Source organism: Zalophus californianus, chromosome 2 (genome assembly GCF_009762305.2).
Source record: "Zalophus californianus isolate mZalCal1 chromosome 2, mZalCal1.pri.v2, whole genome shotgun sequence".
Classification (NCBI taxonomy): domain Eukaryota; kingdom Metazoa; phylum Chordata; class Mammalia; order Carnivora; family Otariidae; genus Zalophus; species Zalophus californianus.
In genome coordinates, this window is record NC_045596.1 from 81,995,632 (window position 1) to 82,011,329 (window position 15,698).

Below are 15,698 nucleotides of genomic sequence, written 5' to 3' on the forward strand. Positions count from 1 at the left end.
TTAACTACTGAAAAATTTAATTCAAGTAGACTTCAAAACACTGTAGCACATGAAAAAAACATGATCTCCAAAGTCTAAACTGAAAGTTCCCTCTGTGGAGGTAGCTATAATGCCCTCTCCCTCCCCAAATCCACCACAGCAATAGCCCACCAGTGTGATGCCATCACACAGAATAGGCACAGCCAACAAATTGAGATGGGTCAGCTTAGCCTAAGAAACAGCAACTTGCCCCATTGCAGCTCCTGCCAACGTTTTTTAAATACCTCATTACATAATATTAAAAAAAAAATTACACTTGGGTCAGCTGACTTTATTGACCAAGTTCAATTTCAAGAGAAATATGCTTATGTTACTGGTGTATGAGATACCTACTCAAAAGAAAGGAATTCCCATTACAATCAAGCAAATTTAAAACACAACTAAGTTTGGGATATGACCTTTATTGAGCTTATCCACTGGAGTGGAAATAATGTCTGTACAAAACCAAATGTTTGTTACTATAACTTCTGCATCACAATTAAAATCCAAACAGTTTTTTAAAAACAGTCAACTCAATCAAAACCCACTACTTCAGAATCAATAGCTTCTTTGAAGCCACAGTAACACTTAAATATGGTTAAGACTCGAATGCAGAAATTTGGTTGGTTGGAAAGCTAATTAAACTTCCAACTTGCTCAAATAGAATTACAAAAAGGCAAAATTGTGTTTTTCACAGAGATACAGTCCACTGGAATCACCAACACTGGACAGCTGTTAAGAGTATTTAGAGTCCTGAGATAATAAGGAATCCAGGCATCCTTTAAACAGTCTTCTGTTGTCCTTTCTTCCCAATCAGAGATTTGTGGATGTGTGGAATGACACCTAGGAGAGGAAGAGGGATTAATTCTACTTTTCAATATACGTATTTTAGAAATCACACAACACTTAAAACCAAGACAGTTTAATGTTCAACTTGGAAAATGTCTTTAAATGCAAAGTATGTAAAAATTCATTAAATTATATACATAAACCAAATTTCATAATGCAACCAGTGAAGATCAGTGAAAATAGGTCTTCTGCACTAAAAATTAATAACGAGAACTACACAATTTTTTCTACAAAGGAATAAAATTTTAGTATTTACATACCACCACCAGCAATTGTAGCCTTGATGAGAGAGTCCAATTCTTCATCTCCACGAATAGCAAGTTGCAAGTGACGAGGGGTAATACGCTTTACCTTCAAGTCTTTTGATGCATTTCCTGCCAATTCAAGTACCTACAAGGCAGATTCTAATCAATCTCCTTCCAACTTTCCTTAAAGCCAAAGCCCAGAGAGTAGAATCAAATCTTCATGCAGGTAAATCTACCAAATGACGTCTTCCCCTACTACCTGAACGGCAACACATGCAAAACGGGGCACGCAATTTTATTTCCAAGAGCAGCAAACTCAACCAAGCTCAGAAAGATTCCTTAATGAACACCAGCCCCCTCTAGCGTTCTCAGAAGCTTCTAGCCGCGTTTAGGGCCTGGGAGTTTTTCTTGCATCACTTTCCTCCTTCCCTCTCGCTGCCTCCCCCCGCCAACCCCCCCAAACCTTTTCCATATTATAGGCGTACACCCATTTACCTCTGCGGTGAGGTACTCCAGGATGGCTGCGCTGTACACAGCGGCAGTCGCGCCCACACGTCCATGACTGGTCGTCCTAGATTTCAGGTGTCGATGAATACGGCCCACCGGGAACTTAATTTTAAGCACACAAGCATAAATGCACAAAGATGTTAGAGTCAAAGACGGTAATATTACACGCGCGCCAAACCAAGGGGGCATGGACGCTGGTGCAGCAACGCGCCCCAGCATCGACACACGTGATCACCCCCCCTTCGATATTTATCGTATCGGCAAACCAAGTCGCGACACCGCATCACCCACGCAAAGACGAAACGCCCATCCAGAGCGATGATAAACAAGAAAAAAGGTGGAAAGAAAAACGCCACAATTCCCAGACTGCACGAACCACCACTGACCTGCAAGCCGGCTCTCTGTGAGCGGGAAACCGCCTTTGTCTTGGCCTTTCCGGAGTCCTTCCCAGCCTTACCGCCAGCCTGCGGCGCGCACACGCCCGCGAGCGAAGGAGGAACGGGGAATATAGGATTACCAGGGCGGTGTGCCCCTCCCCCACCGCGGCGCGGCCCAGGCGCGAGCGCGGCCCCGTGCCCAGCCGGGGTCTCTGGCCAGCCGCGCGCCGCAAGGGCGACCCCGCCCGCCGGCCCCCCGGTGCGCGCCCGCCGCGGCCGCGCGCCTCCGTCCGCCCGCCGGCCCCCAGCGGCGCTGCGCGCGCCACCCAACCGTCGCCGCCCGCCGCGAGATCGGAGGCTGCTCCGCTCGCCGCCGACAAAACACCTCCCCCCGCGCTTCCAAATCCTGTCTCCGCGCGTTCCCAACCGTCGCCACTTCACCCCCATCTCCCGTGTGTAACGGGTTTTTCTCCCATCGGCAAAAACCCGCGAAGTCTTCGAGCGCCTCCGCGAAGTTTACCATTTCGAATTCTGCTGAAGCTCAAACAAGCAAGGCAGAGAAAGGACTAGTCAGACAGCCAGCGAGATCCCACCGCCTACTCCTTCGTCGCACCGCGATTCAAACTGCGCTGTCTCCCGCCTTCCCCGCTCCCTTTATACTGCTGAATGTTCCCTCATCCGGGAACTCGGATTGCTCATCCCACCAATGGCTGCCACCCGCCCTCGGGATGCGTCCTTGAGGCCTCAGCCAATGAACAAGCGAAGAATAGGGTGGAGGGGCGGGCACTCCTCAGCTCGAGCCGCTATTGGGGAGTGGGGAAGGAGGTGGGGGGAGGGCCGAGGGATGGGAACTGAGGAGAAGAAGGGCACGGCGGCGGGAGGGAAGAAATAGAGCGAGTTACGCTGCCGGAGCGAGGAGACCCGCCGGCTGTGGTCACGTGCTTGGGAGGAGGAGCTGAGAGTCTGGCTCAGGGGAGGGGCACGCGGTGGCGCCCCCGGTCTCCCAGCCTGATCCCGGAGGCTTCGTGTTGTGGCCTCCGGATCTAACTCGTCCCCCTTCTCCCCGACCCCACCGCGCAAGCACCCGGACCAGAGCGCTTCGAAAGCCGAGACCCGCTGGCCCACAGCCTTTTTTCCGGGACCCGGGACACCCTCTTCCCCGCCCCCCTCCATCCCCCAGCGTCTCTTCTGGTCTGACAGGTGGCGCGTACGCGTCGATTGAGACTAGCCCCCACTCCTCCGTGAACCACACACAGGCTTAACGGAGATTTCGTGTTTCTTCCCCATAGGCAAATCCCCAGCCTTCGACTGATCGCGACCCGCTGCTCCCACGTCATCTTTAGCTGTATCTCCCAAATTTTCTTTCCTCACCACTTTTGTAAGCCACCAGAGAGATAGTTCCACGGGAACAAACGGTGGAGCAAAGTCACCTCGCTGGTCACAAAAGACCTTTTGGTCTACGCACGGAGAGCTTGGGGTGAGGCCGTATTCTTGAATCAAATCATAAACCGTATTTTTCTGGAGACTACATATCAATGGGTTGTACTTATAGCCTGGCATCTATAAAGTTGATTTAGTGAAACCTGAAAACCATTATGTGTCAACTTTCTATACGAAACATTTTGCTACATGACAAATGTTCGATAAATGTCAGTGGGGTAACTCCTAACATGATTCACAGTTACAGATGGTCCATGTAATCAATTGCAAATGGTGGGCTTAGAAAACAGTCCTGTACACAGAGTACTATCATAATGCCAGCTACTTAGTCTTCCAGCTAGTAGATTAATAACACCTGTGTGCATCTCCAGATGCTTGTGGTGATGTAAATCTTTCATAATTATAGTTATTACACTTTAACAGTATTTCCGACATGAAGTAATTTTGAAATATGTATTAAGTACTTTAGATTGGGTTTCAGTTTGAAAGATGTTATCAAATTAGAGGACTTCTCGGGACGCCTGTGTGGCTCAGTTGGTTAAGCGTCTGCCTTCGGCTCAGGTCATGATCCTGGGATCGAGTCCCGCATCCGGCTCCTTGCTCAGCAGGGAGCCTGCATCTCCCTCTGCTTGTGCTCTATCTCTCTCTCTGACAAATGGATAAAGAAAAAATCTTTAGAAAAAATAGAGGACTTCTCTTTCTGGGAGATAAGTTCTAGAGAAGAGATCCCCAATAATTTTGATACTAAGGTTTATTATTTCCTCCCGTTGGAACTGAGGAATTGTTCATGATGTCATCAATAGAAGAATTAATCAGTTCCCCCACCGAATTGATATAATGACAGTAAAAAGCTGTGAAGCCTGATGTATTAGTTAACCTAGGCTCCACTGGGCCTTTCTGATAAACAACTCACAAGCCAACATTAATACTTTTTCCAGTTTAGAGACTATGTTCTCTTTGTTACGAGGCCCAACTAAAGGAATTCACTGTTGCCTCGCTGAATAGAGTTTAATAGAATGAGCTCAGGAACAGGTAGAAATAGATTCTGCTCTTCCTTCTTGCTGTCATCATAGTCACTAACCTTTTGGAACTTCCAGTTCTTCTATGAAAAGGGTATAGTACCACCTACTTTCTTTTCTTTTTTTATTTTTAAATATTTTATTTATTTATTTGACAGAGAGATGGCGAGAGCAGAAACACAAGCAGGGGGAGCAGGAGAGGGAGAAGCAGGCTTCCCCGTTGAGCAGGGAGCCCGAAGTGGGGCAGGATCCAAGGACCCTGGGATCATGACCTGAGCTGAGCTGAAGGCAGCTGCTTAAGGACTGAGCCACCCAGGTGCCCCAGTACCACCTATTTTCACGTGGTTGTTGAAAGATTAAAGGAGAGGGTATTCGATGTACCCTTTAGCATGTGTTTGTCACACAGTAAGCATTCAATCATAACTGTGATTATCTTCTACCCTGGACCTTGGGGAAGGGTGAAAGAAAGTATCTTTGATTCCTAAGTATTTTTTCCTGTCTAGTACATTGTCTTCCTTTGACATGAAAGTGGCAAGCCTGAAACCTGCCCAAGTATGCACAACCAAGGCATCCATCCTCCAAACTAAAATCCTAAATTGGTTTAATACATTCCGTGGTTTTCCTCTTCCTCATCCTCCCCAAATTCATCATATAAAGATGATTACATTAAGAGAAACCTATGTGTTTGTTTACAGTGGTGATGAAACCAAGGCTATAGTTTTAAATACCCAGTTGCCCAGTTATATACTTCCCATGACCACAGATTTCATGCACTTAGTTCATAAATACAGGGTGTAGGTTACAAAGAAGATCAGCTGAGTCTACTCTACCCCAGTCCACGGCCATTTCAGGAAAAACAATTCAAAGGTCATGGGGCCCAATATATCTTTTAATACTGTACTAAATTTATTTTTTCTATACCTAACAATCCTCAGAATGTTTGGAAACTTGCTTTTTTAAAATAAAAAATTGAAGGTCTTTTTTTTCTCATATCCTTCCATTACCTATTGTTGGTCTTTAAGATTTACTGAGGGAGGGAGTCTATGTGTTGATATGTTTTCCCAAATAAGATTTCACCTATATTAGTAGTTTATAACTTATCCCACCAGCTAAACTGTAAATACTGTGCATCATAATGCATGATGCATAATCCCTCCCTAACAAAGGAATAGAAGTGATATATGCCAGGTTGGTGCTGCCAGCCTGTTAGGTAAACTAGAACACAGTCATTAAGTTGTACTACGTGCCAGGCAACATGCCAAGCAATCGCAGTTGGGAGACAGGATATGTAGAGCTTAGGTTCTTCTCTCGGTCTAGCTGAAAGGATTAGACAAGGAGGAAAATTTAAACAATGCTCTAATCATTAAGACCCCATTAGTAAGGCTGTTAAAAAATAAGTTACTGATTGGCTGCCAAATCAACAGTTTCTCTAAAGGACAGAGACAACCATGGGCTGGAGTGTTTTGAAGAGTTTATGTTTAAATGGACACAGGGAGAGTTTAACTAGACTGGCAGGCTGGTGTAAGGAAGCAGCAGCTAGAAGGTAGGTGTGGAAGAGATTCCTGGTCATATCCCTTTATCTATTTTCCCACCTTCTTGAGGAATAGCACTTTCAATTTTTAGTGGGATACTTCCTCATCAGAATATAAATACATCTGGCCAGAAAAATAAGTTTTCACAAAAGGGTGTAAGCAGCAGTAGGCACAACATCCAGGATATTTCCTTAAAAAAGACAAGCCCTTTTCTTCTTCTTGCAGACTAGAATGAAAACAGAGTTGGAAAACCATTTTAGACCATGAAATGAACATGGGAATATAGGTCACACATGAAGGAATAATGAAATAGAACAAGCAAGTGATACTATGGAGTATCAAATCTGCCCTGGATCTCTCTGAACTTTTACATCTATTTTGTTTGAGTCACTTTTATTTTGGATTGTCTGTCACTTGCAGCTGAATCTGATCTTAACCATTACAGTAAGTCAACATCCTAAATCTTGGAAAAAGATGGCTGACTTTACCCCGAGGAACTGAGAAAACGATTAATACTTCTGAGAAGGGAAAATACAGTGTTCATTGATTTTAGGATACTAATCTAGCATGGGGTATATGGCAAATCATAAAAGGGAAAATTTTTGTTAGAAGCCTGGCAAAGATGATGTATGTCACTTAGGGATAAAGCCTAAAACCAGTCTAACACTGTAACCAAGAGAAGGATGTAAAACATCTTGAAAGAAGAATCAATAAGATTTAGTAACTGACTGGGTATGACATTTAGAAAGGCATGGGCGGTGGACACAAATAAATGAAAGGGCATAAAAGAAGATACCTCGGTTTTTAGATTGGTGGTCTGGGATATAAAGTAGCATCTAAAGAAATGGGGAGGGTTGCCTGGCTGGCTCAGTCGCTGGAGCCTGCAACCCTTGGTCTTATGGCCATGGATTTGAGTCCCGCCATTGGGTGTGGAGCCTACTTAAAATAAAAAATTTAAAAAATAAAATAAAAAAAATAAAGAAATGGGGAAGCCAAGAGGGTGGATGTGAATGGACAGAGAAGAGAAGAACTAAGTTAGGAAAGTTATGAAATATTTAAGTTGACATTAGAGGAATTCAGGTGGAATTTTCAAGTAGGTACATTGGAGCTTGTGAAAAGAAAAGGGCAGGAGCTTGTGAAAAGAAAATGTTTCAAAGATATATCCCACAGAGCATACCTAACAAAAAATTTAGATAGTGATGTCAGAATCGTTAAAAGATAAACTGAGGCATATTAAAAAGTGTAAGAGTTTATTGGATTAAAATTTGATTGGAATTGGGCAATGCCAAACCAGAAATACTTAGGGGCCCTCCACTGACAGGAGCTGGGGAAAAAGACTTACATAGAGAAGGTGTGGAAGCAAAGAAAGGAAGTTATTTGATTGGCTATAGCTTAAAACTTAGTTGACTATTTGTTATTAGTTGTGTTGTTTCTATTTCATAACTTGGAAGCATTTACAGGCTTAGATTTTGTAGGCTGAGGTGACATTAGAGCCACATCACTGTAATGGCCTCCTTGTTTATTTAATTGAATACCCCAGATGACAACATCAAGGAAAACCGTGAACACAATTGAGAGCTAAAGAGCAGCCAAAGGAAAAGACCCAAAGAAGTGAAGTGTGTGTGGTGTCTCACTGGGCATAATGATTCCATACTAAACTAGAAAATTCCCCATAGTTACAATATCTAACAAGATGATGTTCAAAACATTTCCACAAGTGTATTGCTAGCTCTGGGAAATGAACATTAATCAGTTATTGATCCTTACTATTCTGTTTACCAAAGATGATGATGTTCCCAGAGATTCTGAGAATAAATCTGGTTTTATCTAAATTCTTGGTTGTTACATAAATTTCTTACGCCCAGTGTTACAAGGCATGGGTAACTAAGACAAGCCCATTGGCTAACTTCTCTAAGTGTGAAATTCCACATAGTTATCTTAGTATGAGAGGGAATCCAAATGCCATCTTCATTCTGAGGAGGAAAGGGAAACACTACAAAAGAAAAAAAAAAAAAAGACAAGAGTCTAAAGCCATGGAATTTATACTTCATACCCCTCCACAAACTCAACTCCAGGGCAAAAACCATATGAAAGGGGTGGCCATCACATCCATTGTTAAAACTTTGTAGAGATAAGTGTGACCCCACAGTCCGCTCAGTTGGACGGAAACAGTTCAAGAGAAACATCTAAAGGCTTTTCCAGACCCTTAGATTTTCCCAGCTTTGTTTTGTGTGGTGGGTGGGGGGTGGGGGAGCAGTTGAAACTGTTTATTAGCACAGAACAACCCAGGGAAAGCTAACATACAGCTAACTATCTGAGAATCATCTTGTTAGCTATTGTAATTGCTTAAAGGAGATTTCTGAATGAAAATCCTCTCAGGAGAGAATTTAATTAGTGCCTTTGGCCATAGATACCTGTGACTGTCTCTGTCTTAAACAAAATACGTAAACTCTCTAACTAAACAACAGTGTTTAAGACATCAGTGTTATTCTTTCTGGATGAATACTGTTTTCATTGTCTTCTAGTGTCCTGATGTTTCATGAAATAGTCATTTATGTCTTCAATAAGCCTTCTCTACTGCTCAGAATCTCAGCAGGAAACAGTCTGAGACAATCTCTTCCTCCATTAATAGATTAATCCAACAATTCTAGGCAAGAGCTGTCCAGGTCATTTATCATATTTCACCACAGGATATGGAAATTTACATGCTGGCTCTTTGTTTAGATTTTTATTTCCTGTTTTAAAATTAAAACAGTGTACTCATCTTAAAACTCAAAAATGAAACAAGTCACTTTTTCTGCAAAATAAGCTGACAATTCAGGAATTTTACAAAATATGTAAGGAAAGGGAAAAGTTTGACAAATCAGCGTTATTATATATATATTATAATGTAGAAGTACTTGTGTCACATCACTGTTTTTGTAATGTAGTAAAACTTTTAATCTGCAGAAAGGGTTTTTTCCAATTAATGAATATTATGAATTACAGAGCAGTTGAAGATAAACACAATATATTGAAGATAAATATTTATATGATATAGATAAATATAAATATATAACAAATTTATAATATTTTCACATATGAATATATATAACACTCCAAGTGGCTGCTAAACATATTGCCTAGGAAAAATATCAGTAGATTTGCTTTAAAAAAATTTCTGTAATAACATTAATTATTTGTGAATGTATCAAAGCTCAAGAACTTCTAAAATATGTATTTGAAAATTTCTGTATATTATATTCTCTGTTAAGTTGGTTTATGAACATTCTTTATGGATAAGTCAAACTATAATTCAATTTCCAATGACCTATCAAAAATTTCAGATGAACAGCATCTGAAATATTGAGGCTCTACTCTGGGTTGGTTGCCTGTGGTAGTCTGATTGGCCTGAAAGACTGGCGGGCATGACTTGAAACCGCTTCTACAAAGCAACACATTTTTATTTAGACTGCATATTTTGGAGGTGGCCAAATCTTTCCATGTCACCTCTAGGTACCAAAATTTTACCTCGAATAATAGCTTATGTAAAAATATAGACATTTGTAAGATTGTACCTCTCATAAGCTCCCTCGTTCCATTTCTGCACACACTTCATAAGGCTGTCTTGAAAGGACACAGCGCCTTTTCACTGACGTGATCTTTATATGGGTTTTAGATTGGTATATAGACATTTGAGTAAATACACTGAAGAATATGAAGTAGGTAATCAGAGCCCAGAATGGCAGAGACTGGCTTATTGTTTTCCAAACCCATTTCTTCTTCCTGAGCATTCCACTAGAACTCCTGCTCCCTTGCCAGGAGGGTTGGCCATGTGATGGATTCTTGTCAAGGGGTGGAAGTGGAATGTGTCATTTCTACATCAAGTCTTCTAAAATGTGAGTGTGCCTTCTCCACTCTCTTTTTCTGTATTTGAGGGCTGTACACAAGGCAAGAAACTCCAAAGAAAGAGAGGATTTTAGATTCTCAAGATTGATCATACAAAAGACCACCTGCCAACTTGAAACACCAGACCAACACTTTTATTGTGTTGTCACCACAATTTTGTTTGTTTCTTACAACAGTTAGCCTTCTTTATACGCCTAGCTTACAGCTACAAAACAATCAATTGTAAAGAAACGTGTTTTTCAGAGACCTATACCTCTGTGGCCCATTGTTATTAGAACACTCCTCTCATTTGCTAAAACTATACAATAGAAAGAGTTTTGGCAAACATTCCCTACTAAAGAATTCTTGTTTCCATTATTCCCTACTTTTAAAAAAGACTGTGCATTGAAAAATACAAAATAACTTATGCACAGGTTATTTATTGTGGCAGTGTTTGTAATAGCAAAAGACTGGAAATAACCCAGATTATCATTAACAGAGAACAAATCAATAAACTGATACATCGACATAATGAAGTAAGATGGAGCTGTAAAAAGGAATAAAGAAAGGAACGCCTGGATGGCTCAGTCAGTTAAGCGTCTGCCTTCAGCTCAGGTCATGATCCCAGGGTCCTGGAATCGAGTCCCACATCGGGCTCCTTGCTCGGTGGGGAGTTGCTTCTCCCTCTGCCTGCCACTCCTCCTGCTTGTACTCTCACACTCTATCTCTCTCTCTGACAAATAAATAAGTAAAATCTTAAAAAAAAAAGGAATAAAGAAAATCTTTACACACTGAAATATAGTGATCTTCCAAATAAAGGAAAGAAATAAAGTGCAGAATATGGTATCTAGTATGTTATGTTTTGTGGAAAAGTTTGCATATTTGCTCATATGTGCAAAAAAGAAACAATAGTGAAGAGACTGAAAATTAATAAAAATTATTATAGTGAGAAGGAGGGAAGAAAAAACAGGGATGGAAGCAAAACTTGTTTCACAATTTTTACCTTGGGGTGTTATAAATATTTTTATATAATTAAAAAACTCTAATAAGCAATCTGTAAATATTGAAACAAACTGAATTAAATAAACCTAACTGGATATTAAGTTGATGCCATATTCTTTTTTTTTTTTTTTAAAGATTTTCTTTATTTATGAGGGAGCAAGAAAGAGAGAGGAGGATCAGAGAGAGAAGGACTCCAGGCTGAGTGTGGAGCCCGATGAGGGGCTCAATCCCAGGACCCTGAGATCATGACTTGAGCTGAAACCAAGAGTTGGCTCTTCAAGAAAAAGACTTAGAAGCAATGACAAGCCAATAGCAGTAAATGTCCCTAGTGGCAAGATCCTGGTTTCTAAATACCATTTTCCACTTAAAGGAATCTTTGGAGAAATGGCTGACTCCATACCTAGGGCAGAAAATGTACATGATGAACTTATGACATTATATTGTCCCAGAAAGTAAGGACACCATCAAAGACTAGAGATCCCTGCAAAAATAACACTGAAAAAGTTAGAAAAATCTCCCACCAGCCAAAATGGGGTAATTTGAACATCAAAAGAATAATGACCGTAAGTTTAAGTCAAACACATTAAATTTAGAAAAAGAAATGAGTTCAAATTAAAGAGAAAAAAAGAGTGAGGAGAGAGAATAGATAGAGGAGAAGGTGAAAGAGAAAGGAAGGGTAGGAGGAAAGGAGAGAGAAAGAGAAAAGAAAATTCACTGGATGCCACTGGAAGTGTCTACAGCACCAACTCATTAATTTGATAATTGAAGGTGAAAAAGAGAACATTTATCTTGTTGCTATTCTATGAATTACATTTCAGTTTATACTGAACTAGTTGATGAGGACAAAATTCTTTTTTTTAAAGATTTTTATTTATTTATTTGAGAAAGAGAGCAAGTAAGAGCACAAGCAGGGCTAGGAGCAGAGGGAGAAGCAGACTCCCCACTGAGCAGGGAGCCCGATGCGGGACTCCATCCCAGGACCCAGGTGCCCCTGGGGACAAAATTCTTCTAAACAGAAGAATTCAAGCTGATAAACACAGAAGAAATAATAGAATTAGAAATAAAATCTCATTTGCAACCTTCGCATCAATTCTTCAAAGGTCATCAATCTACGGTAAAACCACCTTGTATATTCCACTGAAGATTGAGAGTCATACTATTTCTAAGTTTATGTGGAATATTCTTTTAAAAGAATACTTTATAGTTGGGGCTGTGTAATTCACTTCATATCTATTCAAGTGCTTAGGCTATTGGAAATCAAAGAAGAACAATAGACAGGCAATGCAAGGGAGCGTTAGCCAAATGTAGGATGTGGGAAATTGACCTGGTTTTCTTGGTAAGAAAATAGTATTGATCAGAGAGGAAGGAGAAGAGAGAGGTTGAGAGAGAGACAAGACAGCTGCTTTAGACTAACAGATTTTAAATTCTTTAAAAAGAATTTTTAGGGTCACCTGGGTGGCACAGTTGGTTAAGCATCTTCTTTCAGCACAGGTCATGATCCCAGGGTCCTGGGATCAAGTCCCACGTCAGGCTCCCTGCTCAGTGGGGAGCCTGCTTCTCCCTCTACCTGCCGCTCCCCCTCCTTCTGCTCTTTCACCCCCTGACAAATAAATAAATAAAATCTTAAAAAAAAAATGTTCAAATTCTTTTAAAAAGAATTAAGAGACAGAATAAACCAATAAAATGTGTTGAACCTTGTTTGGGAGCTGATGTCTTTTAATTTTTTTCCTAAAGTGTTTAGCTAATGGAAATTTGAATATGAACTTATCATTAATATTCAGGAATTACTGTTAATGTTATTAGATAAAATAATAGCATTTGGTTATGTAAGAAAATGCCCCCTATGTTATTATTTTAAAAGATGCACACAAATACTGAGGAGACAGACGAAATGATTTCTGGAATTTATTTTCAAATGTTCCAACCAAAAAATGATTTTTAAAGTGTAGGAGAGAGAAACAATGCAGCAAAGTATTGATGATTGTTAAAACTGAGTCTGTTTTGAAAATTTCAGGAGAAGTTCAAAAAGTTTCTTTAAAAGGTGATGAAACTGCTACAAATGGTATCTTTGTGTGGAAGAGGAAAAAAATAGTAAGCCTTGCTTTGCAGTCATGCCGTTTGCTCCTTGCTTCAGGCCCTAACTATGTTTTGCATCATAGCTTTGCCCTTTAAAGTTTTTTTTAATAAAGGGCAACCCCAATATGTGATTTGAACAAACCAGGCTGGCTTCTCAGCCACTCTGGTTTTACCATGTAAAGGATATTTTCTTGTTTGAGGTTGCACTTAGCCAAATTTAACAGATAAGCTCATCTATATGAAGGTTTTTGTTGTTAATTTTGTTTTGCTCTAGCTATGCTAAAATAACAGAGGGAACTTGTACAAGAGGTCACAGGGTACCAATATAGGCCACATAAAGGAAGGAGCAATAAAGCAGTAGTGGGGGGGAAAAAAAGGAAAATTGAATTCAGACAACGTGGACTTGACCCTGATACTTCCCGGCTAAAAGACATTTTGTTAAATCACCCTCTGAGTATTGGCACTTCTCTTGGGCAAAATGAGAATGGTAACAGGGCTGTTGTAAAGATTTCTTGAGCTACGTGAGGTACTTTTTCAACTCTAGAGCATCATACAAGATAAAACATTACTAGCACAGAGAATGGATCCAGCAATATTTCACATGACCATGTCACTTTACAAAAGTGAAACATTATATGGATTTTTAGAAAATTTTTTAAAAGATTTATTATTTATTTATTTTTAAAAGATTTTATTTATTTATTTGACAGAGAGAGACACAGCGAGAGAAGGAACACAAGCAGGGGGAGTGGGAGAGGGAGAAGCAGGCCTCCTGCTGAGCAGGGAGCCCAATGCAGGGCTCCATACCAGGACCATGACCCGAGCCGAAGGCAGTCGCTTAACCGACTGAGCCACCCAGGTGCCCCTTATTATTTATTTTAGAGAGAGAGAGCTATAGAACACAGAACGGGCAGAGGGAGAGGGAGAGAGAATCTCAAGCAGACTCCACACTTAGCATGGAGCCCAACTCCGGGCTGAATCTCACCCACCCTGAGATCATGACCTAAGCCAAAACCAAAAGTCAGAGACTTAACTGACTATTCCATGGAGGTACCCCAAAACATTATATCGATTTTTAAAAATAAATCAAATAAACAAACTGAAAATTTCCATTAAAAATACCAGGATAAAGGGGCGCCTGGGTGGCTCAGATGGTTGGGCGTCTGCCTTCGGCTCGGGTCATCATCCCAGGATCCTGGGATCGAGTCCCGCTTCTCCCTCTTCCTCTGCCTCTGTCTCTCTGTCTCTCTGTCTCTCTCTCTGACTCTCATGAATAAATAAAATAAAATAAAAAAACAGATGTGAATAAAGAAAAAAAAATACCAGGGTAAAGAAATTAATTTCACAATGCAGATCATTACCTCAGTTTTACTGTTTCAGGCCTTATCTTTGATCAAATTTCTTGTGTGTGTTTTATTTCAGCACCTAATACAGTTGTAACTCTTAAAAAACTTATAGGTAAATTTAGTACCATACAGAGGAACAACAGGAGGCATTAAGTGTGACTTAGATTGTTTTCAGTAATTTATAATTTCAATTTGCAGTCAATACTCAGTGTTGCTAACCCTAGAATGCAGCTTTTCTCTAAACTGTTTAAGGCACGTAAACAACCTGCATTAATGAAAAGTTGTTCTTTCGATATAATTTTGGGTCCTGAAAAGAGAACTGAAGAAAACGTGCTTTCCCCCTACCCTGTCTTCAGAAAAAGAGGCCACATGAAAGAACAGGCGTATCTCTTTAAGTAATTAATGGCTTAAGGGCAACAAATAAGAAAAGTGATCTTTTTCCTAATACACAGCAATAAGAAACACATTTCATTGGACTCTAGGGTTCCTCTCAGTAGAGGGATTAGGTCAGCCTAACAAACACAGAGTTCCACATTGGCTTTTTACTTTGTGCCTGCTAAGCCTCATTTCATTATAGTGATGTTAGACCTTCTTTGGTTAAGCTGTTACTCCATTTCTTCCGGTGAAATGATAGAGAAAACACATATTCCTGTGGCTACTGTTAGCACTTCCAGTACCTTTAACAACTCGCTCTTCCACATTCCCTCACCCTCACTTTTCCCTTTTCTTAACTGTCTTTCAACCCAGATCAACCGCTTTCCATTAAAATAGTTATTTACCTATTTTTGAAAAAGCTAAACTTTACATGTTTCAACATTTGAAAGGTAAAAAAAAATAAGTTATGTAGTGAAAATTCTCTCTCCCACTCCTGTCCCTCAATTACCCAGAAATATGTTTTCTCCAAATTTCCTTGATTGCCTGCTTTTATTCACATTGCTTCCTCTATCTGAAATGTCTTTCAAACATCTTTCAATTTTTGTTCTTCACTTCTTCAAAATGTAGTTCAATACTCTCCTTTAATGAGCTTTCCCTGAACCATCACCTCTAAAATTGATCCCTTATTTTCCTGATTCTGCACAATTGAATATGGTTTTTACCTTAATTCTTTTTTTATTCATTTTTAAAATTATGTTGTTTTACCTTAATTCTTAAAAATATGCTTAAAAAATAAAAAATGCTTAAAATTGCTAATGTTCCTAAATTATTTTCATATTTCCTGAACAGATTTCTCTTTCTCTTTCTTTCTCTCCTCTCCTCTCCTCTCCTCTCCTCTCCTCTCCTCTCCTCCCCTCCCCTCTCCTCCCCGCCCCGCCTCACCTCTCCTCTCCTCTCCTTCTCTTTTTTCTTTTCTTTCAGAATGAGCGGTGGGGAGGGGCCAGAGGGAGAGAGAAAAAGCAAACTCCCTGCTGAGCAGGAAGCC

The 15,698-nt window shown here is 40.5% G+C and overlaps 1 protein-coding gene and 1 long non-coding RNA gene across 2 annotated transcripts; one reads left to right on the forward strand and one right to left on the reverse strand.

Annotated features, from left to right (window-relative positions):
* Positions 1-420: 420 nt before the first annotated feature.
* Positions 421-2,857, reverse strand: LOC113925358 (histone H2A.Z). The gene is made up of 5 exons (XM_027600044.1): positions 2,517-2,857; positions 2,006-2,083; positions 1,608-1,721; positions 1,128-1,257; positions 421-861 (listed from the first exon to the last, which is right to left on the reverse strand). Exons 1-5 carry the CDS (start codon positions 2,517-2,519, stop codon positions 800-802), a joined length of 387 nt encoding a protein of 128 aa, XP_027455845.1. The 5' UTR covers positions 2,520-2,857; the 3' UTR covers positions 421-799.
* A 2,886-nt stretch (positions 2,858-5,743) lies between these two features.
* Positions 5,744-15,677, forward strand: LOC113925359. Its single transcript, XR_003520990.1, has 3 exons — positions 5,744-5,998; positions 9,758-9,865; positions 15,635-15,677. It is a non-coding gene; the product is annotated as an uncharacterized LOC113925359 (long non-coding RNA).
* Positions 15,678-15,698: the final 21 nt, after the last annotated feature.